The sequence below is a fragment of the Saccopteryx leptura genome, chromosome 1, assembly GCF_036850995.1.
Source record: "Saccopteryx leptura isolate mSacLep1 chromosome 1, mSacLep1_pri_phased_curated, whole genome shotgun sequence".
In the NCBI taxonomy this organism is placed as follows: Eukaryota; Metazoa; Chordata; class Mammalia; order Chiroptera; family Emballonuridae; genus Saccopteryx; species Saccopteryx leptura.
In genome coordinates this window covers 242,557,613-242,577,301 of record NC_089503.1, presented here as the reverse complement: position 1 = coordinate 242,577,301, position 19,689 = coordinate 242,557,613, and the positions used below count along the sequence as shown (strand labels likewise).

The 19,689-nt window shown below is 48.1% G+C and overlaps 1 protein-coding gene across 1 annotated transcript in view; it reads right to left on the bottom strand.

Moving 5' to 3' along the window:
* Nucleotides 1–1,348: 1,348 nt before the first annotated feature.
* SCARA5 (scavenger receptor class A member 5) overlaps nt 1,349–19,689 on the bottom strand; it is a 107,826-nt gene continuing 89,485 nt past the window's right edge. The window contains exons 8-9 of the mRNA XM_066388555.1: nt 8,661–8,855; nt 1,349–3,486 (exon numbers count right to left, since the gene is read on the bottom strand). Coding sequence (XP_066244652.1) covers nt 3,350–3,486; nt 8,661–8,855 — 332 coding nt within the window. The 3' untranslated portion in view covers nt 1,349–3,349. The remainder of the gene's footprint in view (nt 3,487–8,660; nt 8,856–19,689) is intronic.

Genomic DNA, 19,689 nt, shown 5'->3' with positions numbered 1-19,689 from the left:
ATCCCTATGGCCTTTCCTTACATACCTGAAAGACATTAGTTAACTACCCTTCTATGCACCTGAACCCAGGCTCTGTTAATTTACCTAATGAGCAAAGAGACCAATAAATTCGATGAGGCTGCAGTGATCTGGGCTCTCAATCCTAGAGGTTGGGAGTCTCCTGTACTCATCTTTCTCTGTATGTTGTGTCTTGTGTATGTTTTTTCTTCAGTCCTGCAGCGCCTTCCTTTCAAGCACACCCACGGCTGAGCTGGTCTCGGCAAAACACAATGATTTAGAGGTGGGCATCAGCAGACTTTCTAGAGAAGAAAAACAGGAAGCCTCCTCTGTGGATTTTCTCATTTATTTATTTTTATTTTTATTTTATTTATTCATTTTAGAGAGGAGAGAGAGAGGGAGAGAGAGAGAGAGAGAGAAGAGAGAGACAGGGGGGAAGAGCTGGAAGCATCAACTCCCATATGTGCCTTGACCAGGCAAGCCCAGGGTTTTGAACCGGTGACCTCAGCATTTCCATTTCCAAGTCGACGCTTTATCCACTGCGCCACCACAGGTCAGGCTTCTTCTTTTTTTTTTTTTACTCATTTATTTTTTTTTAATTTTTATTTTATTTATTCATTTTAGAGAGGAGAGAGAGAGGGAGGGAGAGGGAGAGAGAGAGAGAGAGAGAGAGAGAGAGAGAAGAGAGAGACAGGGGGGAGGAGCTGGAAGCATCAACTCCCATATGTGCCTTGACCAGGCAGTCTGTGGATTTTCTAAAGTCAACTTTTCTCTGTTGACTTCCTTTACCAAATTAACATGGCCCACAGCAAGATTGGGGCCATTAGATAGATATTCCGAGACGTGCTGGCTATGAGCTTGGCCAGGACTAGGCAGTGGCCTGGGCCAGCCCCATGTACTGTTCAGGTCCAGAACCTGGGAGGTGCTGCCTCTCATTAGGTGATGAGGCTCAGTGACTTCTACAGGCCTGGTACCTGATTAGGATGATCTTCCCTGTGACTAGAACTCCAGATGGAAGCATATCTCTAAGTAAAAACTCTGGAGATGTGAAAAAATAAACACATGTTCTTTCCTTTCTGAACTCCAAAAGCAATTCTCTTATACTCTGAGCCTTAATTTCCATTCTGTTGCTTGGGAACCTTTCCTTAGGTGACTAAACAAGGCTTGAGACGTTATGTTCCACCATGTTCTTGGTCCATGTTGCTTATTGTCCTCCAGAAGTATTCAGGCACCTTCTTATAAGAAGTCCATTCTGTAACAATCCCCACTGGGAAATGATCCCACCATCCAGCTCTCACCAGTCCTCCCCACGCTCACTGGGTTTTCATGAGAAAAAAATGTGATGCAAATCTTGTCAGTGACATCTCATTTAGCTTTATTGAAATTCTTTCTTACAAAAGGTCTGATGTATTTTAGGCCAGGCCTAATTTCCTTTAGTCCCTGAAATACAGGTCCATGGGGATTTCCACGTCCTCTTAAGTTAAGGTATGTAAACTAGTAGACTTTTATTTTAAGGTTTAAACACTCATCACCATCATTTTTATTTGACGCAAAATGAGACTTGAGTTTTCCCAAATGAAAAGATGAAGTAAGAATGTCATGTGGGTCTTCATCGGTGGGGTAACTGGTTTTTTTGCCAGAACCAACTTGGGAATCTATTTCACTCGATGTGACATTATTCCATCTTTAGTATTTTGTTAATACAAACTTTGCAATGTGCTGAGCTATGCAGTAAACAGTGCCATGTTTATATATGCATACATATATTGGCTCTGGGAAAAAAATGCATGAGTACATGCGAGTTATGTAAACACAGCAATTGGTCAGAAGGAGAGTCTCTGATCATTAGGACATTAATGAATAACACGCATAATTGTAAGCAAAGAACAACCAATTGTACATATTGGTTTAGTTGTCAGCTAGGAATTTTGTTGGTCCCACACCTGGAGGGCCCCAGGTGCCACCTTCCCCAGGCAGGAGGATGTTCACCTGATAGGACAGGCCTGACTGTCAGTTTGTGACTCCCCCAAGGGAGGTGGACCTGTGTTTCCTTGCCACCATAATCTTAGAACACATAGATGGCCCAGTTTGAACTCCCCCTTGTGTCAAAAGCAGAATATGATCCCCTTGTCACTAAGAGAGGGGTGCAGATTGAGGGTATGCAGAAGCCCAGGGCCCCTTTTCCCCCTGAAGATTATAAAGAATCCTCATTTCCCTCTACTCCTCCTCTAGGACCCATCAGGACACATGTTCTCCTGATGACAGGAGCACACCCAAAGAAGCCTGGAAGGTTCAATATCATCACCTCCAAACAGCTCTGAGACACAGGAAACTTGGCTTTAATTCTGACTGCCAGATGACTGAGTGTTGTTCTTGCTTTAACCCCAACAACCTCCATGTCATCCTCCAAACCATCTACCCTTTAATGTGGACGGTTGTCCTAGAAGCCAGTTATGTCTGACCTTGTACTCATACTCCATCGGTTTTGGAGTATGTAACCTTCTAGGCACACAGATCTTGCACCTGAGCTTCTTGCTCAAGCCTAGCAAAGACACACTAAGGTTCAGATGGAAACAACGGTCTCAGTCATTCTCAATTTTATGACGTATAGGCCTGGTGAGTGGCGGTAAGGTCTTCCTTACCTAAGCTAACATGTCTTATGGAAATGCTGCAAAGTGGATAAATAAATTTAGCACCCAAGATACTATGTAGCACAAACAGTGATCACTCAATAAAAGTTAGTTTCACTCCCCTTCTCCAAATCCAAATTAATTCCTGCAGGTGACTTGCATTTCCCTCTCATTCCTACAGCTGTCACTTCCCCAAACTAACAGAAGGATGCAGAGGCAGCGTAAAGAGGGAAAAATGAATCATTTAGTACTGTCTCTTGCCGAGAAGGAAGATGTCAAAACTCCTGGCTGAACTGAGGTTTGGGAATTATCTGAAGAGTGAATGATCTGTTATACCTCCCTCCCATCTCCACTGTGGCACTTGTCTCCAACATAGTTTCAGCATTCACCCGCAACTAACAGACCAAAGGGTATGTGGATATGGAGGCCTGACGCATGGTATTTAGAAGCCTGGGGAAAGTGGCCATCCAGTTGACCAGGACTCCACATTCAGGAACTCTGATGGAAGGGAGAAACAGGCAGTGGGTCCCAGTTACAGTTTGGAGCAGGTGTCCGGGAAGAGAATGACAACAAGCCACGGCAGTGCTGGGACAGGGATGGGGGGGGGGTGCCAGACTGGGCGGGGCAGAGGTTTCGTCAGGGGAGTCCCGAGCGATGCCCCCACCCCAGGAATGGAGGAAGGAGGCTGGTCAGTAGGGCCCGGACCTTGGCTGTGTCTACGTTCAGTGTCTGATGCATGTCACCCCAGCATCCTCAGCATGTCCGCAGTTTGTCACCCCCCATTTGGAGAAGGAGCAGCGGAAGATGGTATCTTCTGTGCCCTTGCAGGCGACATCATCCATCCAAATCCTCCCTGTGCCTGTGGAGACAAATCAACACAGTTTCTTAGCAGGTATGCAGGAAAGGAAGACATAAGAGAACCAGGAGCACTGCCCTGTCTGTCCTTGACCAGGCTGTCCTATGCTGTGCTGGCAAATCTAGTGGCTCCCACCTGCCCTCTTCACTCCACCAAGACCAAATACTTATTTTCTGGGCTCAGTTTCTTGAGGGGAGAATAACAATAATTGATAATGGTGATGGTAGTATTTACTGAGTGTTTTCTATGTGTCAGGCATCTTACACATCAGATCTTTCCTCATTCTCACCATGGTGCTGTGAGATAGGTATTATAAACCCATTTCATAGATGGAAAAGTCAAGGCCAAGAAAGCAATTGATGCAAGGTGGCTCAGTTTATAAGTGGCAGAGTTGGAACGTATGCCCAAGTCTTACCATCTTCTAGGCCCATACTTTATAAGACACTGCATAACTTTTGACTTACAACATGTTGTAGTCTTTGTTGAGGACTACTCAGGCAGGGCCAAATCAGAGGAACAGTGTCAGACGGATTCTGGATTGGACGGATTCAGTGTCCCATTAACAAGTATTTCAGTGCCAATATTAAGTCCAATCTTTTGAAGTTGAACCTAGACGGTTCCTATTCTATGAGCCCCAAACAATGGTGCTGGGATGGCAGAGGATCCCAACATTTAACATTATAACCTGACATATGGTCAATGGCAGGCAGAAGCAGCCCTAACCATAGCAATTAGGTCAGTTCCCAAAATACAAGGTCCCTAAGGCAATCTATTTGGGTTTTGCCTGCAGTCAGCTCTGTTCACCCAGCTCTTAAGGGGACCAACCTGCTGGACTGAAGATTTCCATGTAGGGAAGCTTTTCAATGGCTTTTCCAGAATGGCACCTGAGCCTTGAGAGACATAAACCTGGCGCAGATGTCCCTCAATAAATGTCAGAGGCCTAGGGCAGCTGGATAAGGCTCCAAGAGGAAATGGAGTGGGCTTATCTGAGATCAGAGGGGTCAGTGAAGAGGGGGGTGGGCTGAAACAGAACTTGCCTGCAGTCCCCACTAACAAACTGGCAGGACCATCACCCATGATTCTGGAGGGATCTCTGGGATGGCTGTATCAGGTCCTACATGGTGAGAGGGCCCCAAAGCTTCAGGGCTCCCACGGAAGCAATGTTTAGAGTGACATTGCTTAAAGCAGGGGTCCCCAAACTTTTTACACAGGGGGCCAGTTCACTGTCCCTCAGACCGTTGGAGGGCTGGACTATAAAAAAAACTATGAACAAATCCCTATGCACACTGCACATATCTTATTTTAAAGTAAAAAAACAAAACGGGAACAAATACAATATTTAAAATAAAGAACAAGTAAATTTAGATCAACAAACTGACCAGTATTTCAATGGGAACTATGGGCCTGCTTTTGGCTAATGTGATGGTGAATGTGCTCCTCTCACTAACCACCAATGAAAGAGGTGCCCCTTCCGGAAGCGCAGTGGAGGCCAGATAAATGGCCTCAGGGGGCCAGATGCGGCCCCGGGCCGTAATTTGGGGATCCCTGTATAAGAGACAGGAAAACTGAGGCCCCAGAATGATTAAGTAACTTGTCCCAACAAGGGTAAGAGATCACAACCCAGGCCTCTGACATCTAGCCAATCTAGGCCTTGTTCTATACGGAACCACAGTACACAGTACACCAGGGGTCCCCAAACTACGGCCTGTGGGCCGCATGCGGCCCCCTGAGGCCATTTATCCGGCCCCCGCCGCACTTCCGGAAGGGGCACCTCTTTCATTGGTGGTCAGTGAGAGGAGCACATTCACCATCACATTAGCCAAAAGCAGGCCCATAGTTCCCATTGAAATACTGGTCAGTTTGTTGATCTAAATTTACTTGTTCTTTATTTTAAATATTGTATTTGTTCCCGTTTTGTTTTTTTACTTTAAAATAAGATATGTGCAGTGTGCATAGGGATTTGTTCATAGTTTTTTTTATAGTCCAGCCCTCCAACGGTCTGAGAGTCAGTGAAATGGCCCCCTGTGTAAAAAGTTTGGGGACCCCTGCAGTACACAGCACACAGCCAAAGGGTGGCAAACTCTGGGCCAATGTGGCCCACTGCCTGCTTTTATAAATAAAGTTTTATTGGAACACAGCCTCACCATTTGATTACATTTTGTCTCTGGCTGCTTTTGTGCTACAACTGCATAGTTCAGTAGTTATAACAGAGGCCAAATGATTTGCAAATCTTAATATACAAGCAGGCAGTTTCTGGGTTACAAACGAGATAGTTTCTGTAGGTTTGAAAATGGTTAAGTATTTATATGCATAGAAAGGTAAAAATAAATACTATGTTAAGACAAACATCTAAATTGCATTTAATAGGTAAATATACCTGTTCTAACTCACACACAAATTTAACTTAAGAACAAACACACAGAACCTATCTTGTTCATAACCCGGGGACTACCTGTAGTTACTCCCTGTCCCTTTAATGTTTGCTGAGTCTTGCAATAAACCATCTCCCAGTGTTTGAATTTTATCTTAGGAAAAAAGGGCAAAAAAATGGTAATAACGATATGATCTAATCCACCCACTCCTGCCTGCAAGCCTTCTGCGTTTGCACCCGTCTTCACCTCCTTTCTGTCTTCCTGCCTGTCTCACAGAGAGATTTCCTCTGCAGGTCCAAGTGCGATGCCCAGCTGTGCTGGCTTCTACTCCCGTCCATCTCCTGCTGGACCTCGTTCCCACCACCCTCCATCTTCTCTGTCCACATTCACTCCCTTTCCAACAGCTCTTGGATCAATTTAAAATTAAACATCTTTAAGTCTGTTTCATTTGGGTCTTCCCAGGGAAACTGATTATTTGATTATTGAGTCCTGTCTAGGAAAATTTTTATGGTGCCAGACCACTGAGAGAACTGTCAGGGATTGGCAGTTTCTTGTATTACCCTGGGGAGGACTCAGGTTAGGCAGGCACAGAGGTTCCTTCCTCCCTCTTTCTTTCCTAACATCCCTTTCTTCCTTTCCTCTCACATTCATCCAATACTGACTATGTCCCAGGCACAGTGCTGGGATCTGGAGCTATGACAGTAAAGCCCACAAGATACTCACACATATATCAGAGATCGGAGAGTGTGAGAGGTGTTATGATAGAAATATGCACAATAAAACGCCCTGGGAGCGTAGCATAGAATGGGGCGGAGGTGGAGAGGGGATGGAAGGAGCCAGCAAAGCTCCCTTGAGGAGTTGATCACCAAGCTGACTTCAGAGGCTGAATAGAAATCAGCTAGAAGAGAAGGGAAAGGCATTCCAGGCTGAAGAGACATGAAACCGCTATACAAACTCAGAGAACACAAGTAGGTGAAGGGTGAGATGAAGGTGGGAGGCAGATGGGGAAGGGCCTTGGGGACCGAGCCAAGGAGACCAAATCTGATCCTTGTAATCATCTTTCAAAAATGGAAGGACAGAAGCTTGGAGAGGTTATGAAATCTGCTCCACGTCACCAGCTAGTAAGTGGCAGACGGGATTATAACTTGGGTATAACTCCTGACCCTGAGCTCCTAACCACTACTCTACCTTGCCTGAGCTCCTAAGGCAAGAGTAGTGAGAACAAAGAGGAGGGGACAGATTCCAGGGACTCCAGAGAGGTAGAAGGCTCTGTGAGGAGGAGTGGGCAGACTGGGATTGAGAGTCAGGGCACTGGTGCAGTAGGAGGCTGTTGTCAGAGGGATGTCTGGACGTGACGCTGCCACTGCCTGACAAGGCTCAGCTCGGAGGAGGGAGTCTCTTCCTCTCCCCAGACCCTCATTTCCCTGTGTCCCATTTATAATGCCTGCCCTGCCTACTTGTCAAGGTCTTGAAATGAACCAACATAAGTTATCGGACCATGGTGGGGAAAAAGAACAGTACAAATTAGATGTGTATATGGAAGCAAGTCCAGCTTCCCATCGACTGCTTTAAAGAGTCAAGTTGTAGTTTTAGAACTTCTGCATATGGCATATGATATAAAAATTAAGAGGGAATGAAAAAGGCCACAAAGGCCCAGTTTTAGGTTAATGCTGCCCATGACATTTAAATGGCCTCTTTTGGCTTCTCTAAAAGAGTTTACGATTTTTTTTTTTTCCCCAAAAGGGTTTTGCTTCCACTTATAGGAAGAGGTCTTGATTAGACTCAAATGTTGAAAACGAGGACTAGTCCTACTGTTTCTGTTCCTTATGCAAACAAAAGTGGCAGTTTTTCTTGAAGAAAGCAGGCTGAAATCCAGCCCAAAATTTTAAGTGGGAGGCAATGCTCGGTCCCGCTAGGCTGCCCGCGTGGAGCGGGACACTTTGAACTCCTTGAGCATTCTGGCCTTTAAACTAGAGAGACCAGGATGTGTGGGGTCAAGTGGTCGCTCTCCACCAGCTGTCACAACAGCTTCCACCTACAGTCACTTTTGGTCAGCGTAATTGTCTTCGTCTGCTTGGACTGCTCTAACCAGGTGCCACAGACCAGGGGCTTATAAACCACAGACAATGATTTCTCACAGTGCTAGATGCTGGAAGTCTGAGACCAGGGCACCGGCATGACCAGCTTCCGGTGACAGCCGTCTTTTCGGTTCAGACTTCTCTGCATGTCCTCACAGAAGGAGGACAAGGAGTTCTCCAGGGTCCCTTTGATAAGGGCGCTAATCCCATCATGAAGGCTCCTCTCATGACCTAAATCACCTCCCAAAGGCCCCATCTCCTAATACCACATCGGGGATTAGGATTTCAACATAGGAATCTGGGAAGACACAGATATTCAGTCCACGACAGTGACTGAGGTCTCAGGGACAAGACCCTGAGGAAGAACTGCAGCAGCTGGAGTGGGGACGGGTGAAAGGCAGCTGTGGGGAGTGAGCAGGCTGGATGTGGCCTGGCTCCCTTTTCCTGTCTGGACAGGAGGCATGGCCCCCCTCTCCTGTCATATCACAAGTCCCTTTAGCCATTCAGCACAGTGTGTTGGGCAAAGAATGTTCTGATAATCAACACTGTCCAGAGACAGGCTGGCTTGCCTGGGGGACAGTGAGCTTCCCAAGGTAGGCAGTGTCTGGGTAGGGGCCCGGTGACACATGGCAGGAGTGCTGCAGAGGGGACTTGAGGTTTGGGGAAGAGACCAGTCCTGGGATTCCTGGGCCTTTTCCCCATGTCCTTTTCCTCCCCAACACCTTACCTTGCCCGAATCGAGCTGTCCGGGCCACCTCCTGAGCACCACGGAAGCCCAGCATGCGGCACAACACGTCCCCGTCCTTCTTGTCCCAGCCGTCATCGCACACGGTGCCCCAGCGTCGGTCATGGTACACCTCCACTCGGCCCTCATGTGGGCCCGAGCCGTTCACCAGCCGGACCATCAGCGCCTCCAGGCCACCTGTCGGGAGCAGCCCAGTCACGTCTCTGCTCTGGATGCACCAGTGCCCCCCACCCCCCTACCCCGCCATAGGGAAGAGGGGCCTGGGGCTATGGCAGAAATCATAGTGTGTCACTGCCGCCCTCTGTCAATCTTCTTCTCCCCACTCTTATTTTTTTAATAGACTTTATTTTCTTTCTTTCTTTTTTAAATTATAGTTTACATTCAATATTTTGTATTAGTTTGTATTATTGTCAATCATATACTTCACAAAGTGCTCCCCCCTGATATTTCCAGTACACACCTGGCACCATACAGAGTTGTTACAGCTTTATTAGCCGTACATCCCCATGACTACTTTGTAACTACCAGTTTCAACTTGATCCCTTCACCTTCTCCATCCATCCCCCAACCACCCTCCTCTGTGGCGACTGCCAGTCTGCTCTCTACATCTAAGAGAACAGACTTTACTTTTTCAGAGCAGTTTTAGTTCCACAGCAAAATTGACAGGAGGGTACAGAGGTTTCCCATATGTCCCCTGCCCCCACACATGCACAGCCTCCCCTGTGATCAATATCCCCCACTAAAGTAGTACATTGGTTGCAATCCATAAACCCACACCGACATATCATAATCACCTGGAGTCTATAGCTTACATTAGGACGCACACTTGGGTGGTGGACGTTCTAGGGGTTTGGACAAATGTATCCACCTGAATAGTATCAGAGAGATTAGTCTCACTGCCCTAAAAATCCACTGTGTTCTGCCTGTGAAACTGCAGATTCCTGGGCCCAGGCAACTCTGCCAGGTCAGAATCTTGGTGGCAGCAATCAGGGATCTGTATTTTTTACCAGTATCCCAAATGATTTTGTGATACGTGTATTTGACGGGCACGAGGAGTGACAGTTTAGATGTTCTGTAACGTTCCTTTCGGCTCTGGTGTTCAGTGATTTCAAGGCCAGGGAAGATGTCAAAATTGTCTTATTTTGCAGCCAGAAATCACTTTGGACATGTAGGGTGGAGGTGGGCCTCTGTCCTGTGACACGGTGACAAGTGGGTGACATGATGCAGGAAAACCCCTATGTGAACTGCTGGAGAAAACAGCAAACCTGATGGACTTCTGCTCCCAATAAGTACTGCAGCCTTGGACTACATTTTCTGTCTTTCTTTTTTTTTTTTTGGTCAGGTGGACTGGGGATGCCTGTTTCTAATGACTGTGACTTTGGCAAAGACCTTCGTAGGCCCCTGGAGGAGATGGCAGAATTGATAAACCCCACATCTGTGCTACATGAGAAAGGATTGGAGCCTGTATCTGTTACATGCTGCCCAGGCTGTAACAGAATATTCTGCACGGGGAACCATAGAAGTCACTAGGAAACCATTTCCCAGATGCTGATAAATTACAAGGCGATGATGTTCCGAGTCTCCTCAAAATGTTTAGTGACATTTTCTACACATTCTGCATCTCTCACGTTCTCCCTGTGCGAATTTCCTGAAAACACAAGCTCCCACTAGGCTATCAAATAAGGCTGAGGATGAGAGGGAGAACAGGAAATCTGGAGGAGGAAAACCTGGAAGGAAGTTGGAATGCAGAGGCTGGTCTGAGACAGAGAACCCCACCACCCTGCAGTGGTGATGACGTGCTCACCTGGAGCCAGCAGCAGCCAATGAGGCCCTGGCTGGGGTTTGGCCCTGGGTGGGTTGGCCCAGGCTGCATATTAGCCTTGAGTTCTCACAGCTCCACCTCACCTCTGTCAGCACCCCTTCACAGTGGTAGCGGGCTACCTCAGGCCAGGAGTCCTCCCACCGAAGCCTCGGTGTGGGGTCACAGCAGAGGGAAAGTGGCAGGAGATACTGTGGGTCCGAGTAGCCACGGCCGACAGGGTTCGAGGTATTGGGTCAAAATAATAGGAAAAGGCTAGTGGGGGTTGGGGATGGGCAGAGATGCCCCTTACCCTCTCTGCTTTGGCCAGCCTGCTCTCTGCACTTCTTCGTTTAGTGAAATAAGTGACTAGCCATCCCTTAGGGTCCTGATCCTGTTCTAGGAGTTGTGGGTATATCCAGGAACAAAGTCTCTGCTTTCATGGACTGTTCTTTTAGTGGGAAAGATGAACAACAAAGCTAAAAAACAAGTACAGATGTAACTATGGCCAGGTATTGATAAGTGCATCAATTGGAACAGAACCAGGAAGGGACTGGAGAGTGAGCAGAGGCACCATCTTTATGGGGAGACTGGGGCAGAGCTTTTCCTTGTACCCCCCATAGTAGGGACACCAAGATGTTCACAGGGAAGGGCCTCTGTTCTTTTCCTGTTTTCCCAGATTTGGAGTCAGAGGCTCTCCACTTTCATACAGAGAAGCAGACAGAGAAGAATCCCTTCAAATCAAAGCCCAGACAGAAGCATCATTTCTTCGTCTCACTGTGGAACATACAGGAGGAACTCGGTGTAAGGAACCCAGGGAATTGGTTCTAGCTGGGCTGCCTCCTTGCTTTCTCCCTGATCATTTCACTACCAAGTTTCCTGGACCAGCAGTGGTTCTAACCACCACATGGGACTTTCTGCCGAGCTGCTGCACCAGGTCATAGAACCCATCTCGTCATTCCCTGACCTGTTGTTCTATCCACCCTGCCCATTAGCCAAGCCGCTCCTGAGACTAACCACGAGGACTTCGTCTACTCTTCTGCAACAGGACCCCAGATCTGGCCCGGTTGATCTTTAAACATGTATAACTGGGCCATGGGGACTCAGAGGAATATTTACACTGCTTCTTCTCTGGACATAAAAATACTGCAAGACAATTCCAAGATGCCCTTGCTACGTGCCACCGGAGTGGATCTGAGGTGGGCAGTAGGCATGGTAAGGGGAGCAGGGAGCCAGTGGGAGGGACCTGGCAGGGGGCTGGCCTGGCGTTCTGCCAGTGTTCTTCTTAAGTCTTTTTTTTTTTTTTTGTATTAAGTGAGAGGCAGGGAGGCAGAGACAGATTCCTATGCACCTCCGACAGGGATCCACCCGGCAAGCCCCCTACCAAGCGATGCTCTGTTGCTTGTCAACCAAGCTATTTTAGCACCTGAGGTGCGGCCATGGAGCCATCTCAGCACTTTGGCCAACTTTGCTGATTCCAGGCTCTGCAAGGCCTGCTTGTATTATGAATCCTGATAGTCTAAAGAAGGTGTTCTTACTATCAGCTCCCATTACTTGAAGTGACCCAATGAGTCTCTGGTCCTTGCCAGCAAAAATACCAAATGAGAACACCTGTGAGTCCAAGGTGTGAATCTAAGAACTTAGCTACTTGCCTCTTGGACCCTAGGTGGATTTGGAAATGTGGATGGAGGAAAACATTGTGGTGGTGATCCCTGTGGGGAGCCAATAGGGGAGAGTGGAAAGAGGCGTGATCAGACTTGGACACATGATTTGAATTCTGGCTTGACTGGCCTGATGTGACCTTTCTACACCTACCCTTTTCCTAAAATGGGCATAATTGTGGCAGCTGGGAGCAACAGCATGTGGCACATGATGGGCACCTCTCCCTGTGAAGTGCCACCCCTGGCCAGTCAGTACCTCGCCCAGCAACATGTGGGTTGGTTCTGAGGGGTCATCATGTATTGCTGAAGATAGCTTGGATACTGTGGCCTGAGCAGGAATGGATCCTTGAAACCTTCTTTGCAGAGCAGCCCTGATGTGTGGGGAGGGGGAGCAAGTTGGGGCTCATCCCTCCAATTGGATGAACCTCCTAACTTCCTCTGTCCTCCCCAGGGCTCAGTTCCTGGCTCCTTAGCAAATTACGGGAGTGGGACAGGGGCTGGAAAGGAAGACTGGCTCCTACTGTCAGCAACTTTCTGCTCTCTAATGTGAGCTGGATGTGATTCTTTAAGCAAGGCAGCTCAGGAATGGTCCAGGAATGTGACGCTAGGGCTGAGGCCACTGCGGGGCTCCTAGCACAGACATTACAAATCTCACATGTGGGATTCTCTTCTCAAAATGAGTGTTTCTTTATTCTCTTTGCCTTGTGAATACATATGTCCTAGGCAAAGCAAGCCGGGTCAATCCTACACTCCCATGGCTTTGACAACTGAGCCCTGAGCTGAAAGGGGCTTGTGCAACCCTCTCCCACTTCAAACATGGGAATCCTCTCCACTCCGCACCACGCCTGGCAGCTGCTCAGCCTGCCTCTGGGAATGGAAGGGAACTCGACAGTATCTCTAGGGAATCCATTCCAGGAGTTTTAAACCAGCATCTGGTTTTATTCACAGGGTGCTGGCATCTCCAAATGCCTCTAGTGTTCCTTCATCTCATTATTCCCTACCTTTGCTTTACTCCGCATGCTCTGGCTTTTGTGCTTATAACTGGGGAGTTAGATGTAAAATACCTTCCTCCTTCTTCAACGTTTGGTGAGAGCATCACCAAGGGAGTGGCTTCATTACTCAGCCCTTCAGAAGGTCTCTAGGAGGACAGCTCAATGGCCATTGGCAACCACCTCTGAACTGGTTTCCAGGGCTAGAGTCGCCTTAGAACTACCTACTACCAGCAGGGCTTGCCCACACCTGGCTCAGAGCCACCTTCAAACCCAACTACAGCTAAGCCAATTTCTGGGTGCCACCACGGCAGATTTCAAGTCAAGGACGGACAGTGAAAGGAACATGTCAGGCGCTGTGCAAAGTGCTTCGTACATGCATTTTCTCATTCATTCCTCACAACAGCTCCATGAGTTAGTTGTCATGGTTCTCGCAGAACAGAAAAGAAAATGAGCCCAGAAAAGTCAAGCAATTTGCCAAGGGTCACACAGCTCCTACAAGGTGGAGCCAGGGAGGAGAGCAAAGTCTTTCCATTTTCAAACCACAGAGATGACTGTCAGGCTGAATACTTAAGACAAATATTTAGTACCAGCCTTCTCTATACATAAAATAACTTTCCTCTATCTTCAACCAGCCCTATGGGGTCAGCAGTAATTAGTGTCTTTGGGAGTAAGAGCCTGGGATTGAAAGCTGAGTTCTCAGTCCAGGGCTGCATGGAAGAATCCCCTGGGGTGCTTTAAAATCTATGGAGGGCGAGGGGCGGTTTCCAGTCGTTACAGGTGATGTGAATGCACCGCCAGGGTTGAGAGCACTGTTTGAAGGGATGGATCTGGGATCAAGTCCCAGCTACACAGCTGTCAGGCCTAGAGAGTAAGGCACATAGATGTCACCTCCTGTGGGACGGTTTCCCTGACCTGTGGCCCCAGGATATGCTCTCCACATATGAGAAATATTACACTGCTATTCCCTCTTCCAAGCCCCTGTGCACTCACCAGTGTAAGCTCTGCAAAAGCCACACCCACAGCACCCCTGTACTGAATAGGTGTGTGAGTCAGTGAATGAAGGAATGAATGGGTGGATGGGATTCACAGCCCTTATGAGGGGCTCCAGGAACAGAACAGATCCTGCATACACGAGAGCCTACATGGCTGTGCATCAGGAGGACTCCAAAGCCCAGAGAACTTCGCTTCTAAAGGAAAGGAGAGGAGGGAAACCCAGCCTGAGCCTGAGCATCACAGCTCCCTTGGGTTTGTTTATCCTGACTTCCAGGCCCCTGCCAAAGCAAAACAAGTTGAGAGAAAGGAGGTTGTGGAGAATAGAAATAAACACATGGGGCTGGGAAGAGAGGCTCTGATTCTCTGCAGCTGCAGAGTAGAGCTCAGGGCATAATCTGGACCAGCTGCCCATTAAGGACGTTGAACTTTTATTCTCTCGTGAAGAAAGAACTCCCCATGCCCCAGCCACCCCGCAGCCCAGGGCCTCGGATCCCCACTTCCTTGAGGGGGAGAAAGTTGGGCTGCGTCCTTCTGTGGACATGACATTTGTTTTTTCTCTGACATCCATGGGAAATGTGGTTAGTATGGGAGGGACAGGAGCCATCCCATAAGCAAACTAAGAAATTTCTGGTCAGACTCTGCTAGACGGCATTGCTTTTAAAATGTGGTCTGGCCTGTGGGTGTGCTTTATAAAACGCTATTTCCTAATGGTAATTAGGAAATGTAATATACTCTTAACAGGGTGCTTTGTGCCTCTTCAAAGTGCTTTTGTTAGATGGTCTCATTAGATCTTTGCAGTCCTCCTCTAAGATGGGTGCTATCATACCCATTTAACAGATGAGGAAGAAGAGACTCAGAGAAGGAAGGTCACATGATAAAATGGTCACACTTGAGTCTCCAGACCCACAGCTTGGTGGGGCCAATGTACTGCATTTTTGATGGGGGAGTTGGGGTCACACTGGGTGCCCAGGCATGCTGGGTAAAAGGAATAGCAAAAATACCTGCTAATTTAACATTGGATTGGTTTAACTGTTGTCTCACACATTGGTCTTACCAGTTCTATTGCACATTCTTTGCAAACTAAGAGTTTGCCTTGGCTGATTTTGTTTCTCTAGTGCCCTGCCCAAGGCTGCCAGGCTCCTTGTAGGTGTTCAAGGAAAATGTATCTGATCAAATAGTAAATGAAGCACTTTTTCTGCCCATCCCTGAACCAGGAGCTCTCCTCATCACAGTGGGAGGATGTCTCTAAGGCCCAGCAGTTCTGCTCAGAGCTGGATTTGTAGGAAGTTACTGGGTGAAGGTGAGTTCTTTGTCTTGCTTTTGCTCCTGGGGCCTCTCAAAGGGCCATGAGAGTCAACATCAATGGGCCTTCAGGACTAGAAAGAAATGGTGCCAAGCCAGGAGAAAGTCAATGATGCTGAGCTCTTATTGTACAGAGAGCTATGAGGAGGTGTGGTGCTCAGATGGCTGCTCTCTAAAGCCTTTGCGGACCCACTGCCTTGACCTCCGTCCGAGTCCCATTTCTAGAATTAGTGGCCTTTCCTAAGAAGGCTCTTTCATACCCTCTGCCTTCACTCACACGCTGTCCCTTCCCTGCCCTGATCCCTCTCTGTTCTGCTGTCCTTCAAGTCTGAGCCCCCTGGCTGGAATGCTTTCCCATCCCTATAGTTTAAACCCTTGAAAACAGGACCTGCCTTTAGCTCCATGCTGCCCACACTTTTCTAGCTCTATGACCTTGGGCAAGTAATTTAGCCTCTCAAAAAAGTTTTCTCATCTGGGATAACCACACATGCCTCAGAAAGTTACCCTAAAATATACATGAGCTCAGTGACTGAAGTGGTGGGTTCTCAAGAGATAGTGTTGACCTCAATATAAGGATCACGTTGGTGGGCTGAGGCACCGCGGTGAGGGAGGGATTCACCCGGCTTCTGAGTCAGCCAGGTAACTAGCCACAATCCCTGCCCCCATCACAGCACCCACAAGGCCTCCAGGATGTCCCCAGGCTTTGCCTCCCTCTTTCATTTCCTTTCTTCCACCAGAATTCCACCACAGGTTCTTCAGAAGAGAGGCTGAAATCTAGTGCCATCTAGACAACCAGTCCCAAGTACACCCCAAGGGTGTTTCCCATGGTTAAAGAGGGGCTGTATAAAGAAGAGGTGGTACATATATACTATGGAATACTACTCAGCCATAAGAAATGATGATAGCGGATCATTTACAAAAACATGGATGGATCTTGATAACATTATACGGAGTGAAATAAGTAAATCAGAAAAAACTAAGAACTGCATGATTCCATACATAGGTGGGACATAAAAATGAGATTAAGAGACATGGACAAGAGTGTGGTGGTTACTGGGGGGGCAGAGGGGGGAGGGAGGGAAAGGGGGGAGGGGAGGGGTACAAAGAAAACCAGATAGAAGGTGATGGAAGACCATTTGACTTTGGGTGATGGGTATGCAACATAATTAAATGTCAAAATAACCTGGAGATGTTTTCTCTGAACATATATACCCTGATTTATTAATGTCACCCCATTAAAATTAATAATAAAAATAATAATAAAAAAAGAGGGGCTGTGAACTCAATGCAGCGGCAGCTAATCTGACTCAGTTATATCAAAAGGACATGGCCCTGGCCAGTTGGCTCAGTGGTAGAGCGTCGGCCTGGCGTGCAGGAGTCCCAGGTTCGATTCCCAGCCATGGCACACAGGAGAAGCATCCATCTGCTTCTCCACCCCTCCCCTTCTCCTTCCTCTCTGTCTCTCTCTTCCCCTCCCACAGCCAAGGCTCCACTGGAGCAAAGTTTCCCGGGCGCTGAGGATGGCTCTGTGGCCTCTGCCTCAGGTGCTAGAATGGCTCTGATTGCGGCTGAGCAACGCCCCAGAGGGGCAGAGCATCGTCCCCTGGTGGGCATGCCGGGTGGATCCCGGTTGGGCGCATGTGGGAGTCTGTCTGACTGCCTCCCCGTTTCCAGCTTCGGAAAAATACAAAAAAAAAAAAAAAAAAAAAAGGACATGGCAGGGACCTCCTGGATTTCATCTGCAGGACCAGCAGCAGGCCTTTCTCCCATCCTAAGAGGAGAGGGTTGCAGGGTTATGGGGATTAAGAACAATTACTGAGTTTGTTTGAGCTGCTTTCTACATCAACAGTTTAACCATTCCTGGTTTTAAAGTATGTCTCAACTTAAAACTTTCTTCATACAAAACCCACATCAAAGACCAGAACATCAATTCTCCAGTGGTGCCAAGACATGGTTTTTGGAGAAAATTCCTCGATCACCTTCAATCTGAAAGTTCATGTTACTAAAGGAGTTTTCCTGCAGGGCAAATCCCAGAGACCACCGCATGTTTGCCAGGGAATTGGGAACTGCAGTCCTAGCGAGGGAATGTCTGCAGGCCCTTCATGGAGGGTGGGCCCAGCAGTGTCAGCTACACATGAGTTAGGAGGGAAATGGAGACGTAGTATGGAACAGGCTCCCTTGCTCACTCACCACAGGAAGGAGAGGTGTGTAGGGACGGTCAAACTGATTACCTCCATGCACAAGCATGAAATCATGAAATACCCCAGAAGAATACAGTGAAAGAGCAAACCTTCTCAAGTTCCACTTACACACTTGGCTGCTAATTCTTAACATAAACTCCAAACACTGGCATGTTTATTTTCTCCCAGTTAGCCCCCAGTTTTGGCTTTCAGTTGGTTCCTGCTTTCACTTAGCATATATTTAGAAAACAAGCATTAGTGGTCCTGCTAATGACCTCGGAGCACAGCTAGAGCACTGATTCCCCAAAGGGCATCGTTTCTCCTGCCCACGTTGTTTTTCCTCACTGGGGCCCACGCTATAGCTCTTCTTTCTTCCCTAGAAATAGGAATACTGCTTCTTATACTGAGTTCAACACTATTTCTCAGGCACCCCCATCACACACCGGCATTTGACCACCTGGCTTCTTAAAGGAGCCAGGCCTTTTGTTTGTCCAGCCCCTCCTGAGTCTATTTGAAGCCACATAACTATGTAAAAGCTCTCCTGGAAGGGGTCACTAGGAAGCTTTCAAGAGAAGTCACTGGATTTGTTTTTGGAAGGCTTAAGATAGGCTCTTGGCAAACCAGATGTTCCAGAGGGCCAGATCCTACTCTCTGCACAGGAGGGAGGGAGAGGAAATGATGGCTGAGGGAGGCTGAGGGACTGGCCTCAGGGCCGGGTCGGGAGGGGACTCGATCACAGGAGTGCTGCTCCGGCTCTGTGGCCTGTGCTGCTCCCCAGAGCTCACGTATCATCTTCTCGGGAACTATGTTTCTGAAAAACAGGACTTTCTAAAAGGGAAGCAGTCAGACAAGAGAAGTAACAGGAGCAGCAGAGAAACATGAACTTAGAATATGTACCTTTCCATGGGGAGGAAGTGACTGCCCACCCTGTCCCCAGCCTTGGTTGCAGCGTTGAGGGCCATCAGGGATGGCTGAGGATCCGTTACCCCTTGGTCCCGGCACCAGTCTGGTTCTCTCCCTGGTCAGTTGCTGCTACATCATTCCCTGCTCATGGCTTCCCAGTGCCCAGTCAAGCCTGACCTCCTGACCATTGACCCCCACATACCTCTCTGGCCTTTTTTTTTTCCTTACATCCCAAACCCTCACCATGTCAAACTATTTGAATTTATCAGACAAGGCTCTGCTAATTCATGCATAGTTCTCTACCTGGAATACTTCGCCTCCCACAATCTACCTGCTGGACACCAACTTGCCCTTTAAGACCTGGGTCAAAGACACCTCTCAACTGAGGAGGCCTGTTAGCATTCGTATAAACACCTGCCGCAGCACTCGCCGCACTCTACTGTGATTTTGTGTCTTTCTCACCTGCTAGGTTGTGAGCTCAAGGTGAAGCCAGGTCTTACCCATCTTTGCCTCCCCAGGCCTCAGCCTGTGCCTGGGACATAGCAAATGCTCAATAAAAGTTTGCTACAAAAGTGAACGAGCCCACGCTCTCTTTTCTAAATGTCTTCCTCCCTTCCACACATCCATCTTGTCTTCACGAGGGAAGTGAGGGAGTCTGGTTCCTCCTTTCCTGAGGGCCTGGCCTCATCTGTCTCTCCTCTGCTCCTTTCAAAGTCAGCTCTGTGTCCCCTGGCTTTCTGACCCATGGGCTTCAGCTGTCCCCTTTGCTGTCCCTGCCTAGTTTTCATCTGCTTCCCACCATCACCTCATTTGCCATGTCCTTGCCCTCGTTTCCTCCTCTCTGGTGTCTTTCACTCAGTATCTGCCACGCCTGAAAGCAACGTGGCCACGGGGCAATTGTTCTGAGTGAACTTGGTGTCCTTGTGTATTTTCAGTGCGACTAGACATAAACTTAGGGGAGGAAACGTTGGAAAAACACTCTTCCATCTCTACACAACCTCTGGTATCTGCATCTGCTGCGTACCCAAGCTAGAGAGGAGGAGTGGACCAATGGGCAAATGAAACATGTATGAGCCAGTCACCGCGGTATACGCCAGCCCAGCAAGGCTGCCGGGCTGAGTTCCCGCAGCCTCAGGGAGTGGGAAACCAGCACTGGGGAAGGGCTTCATGGGCAGAGGCAGA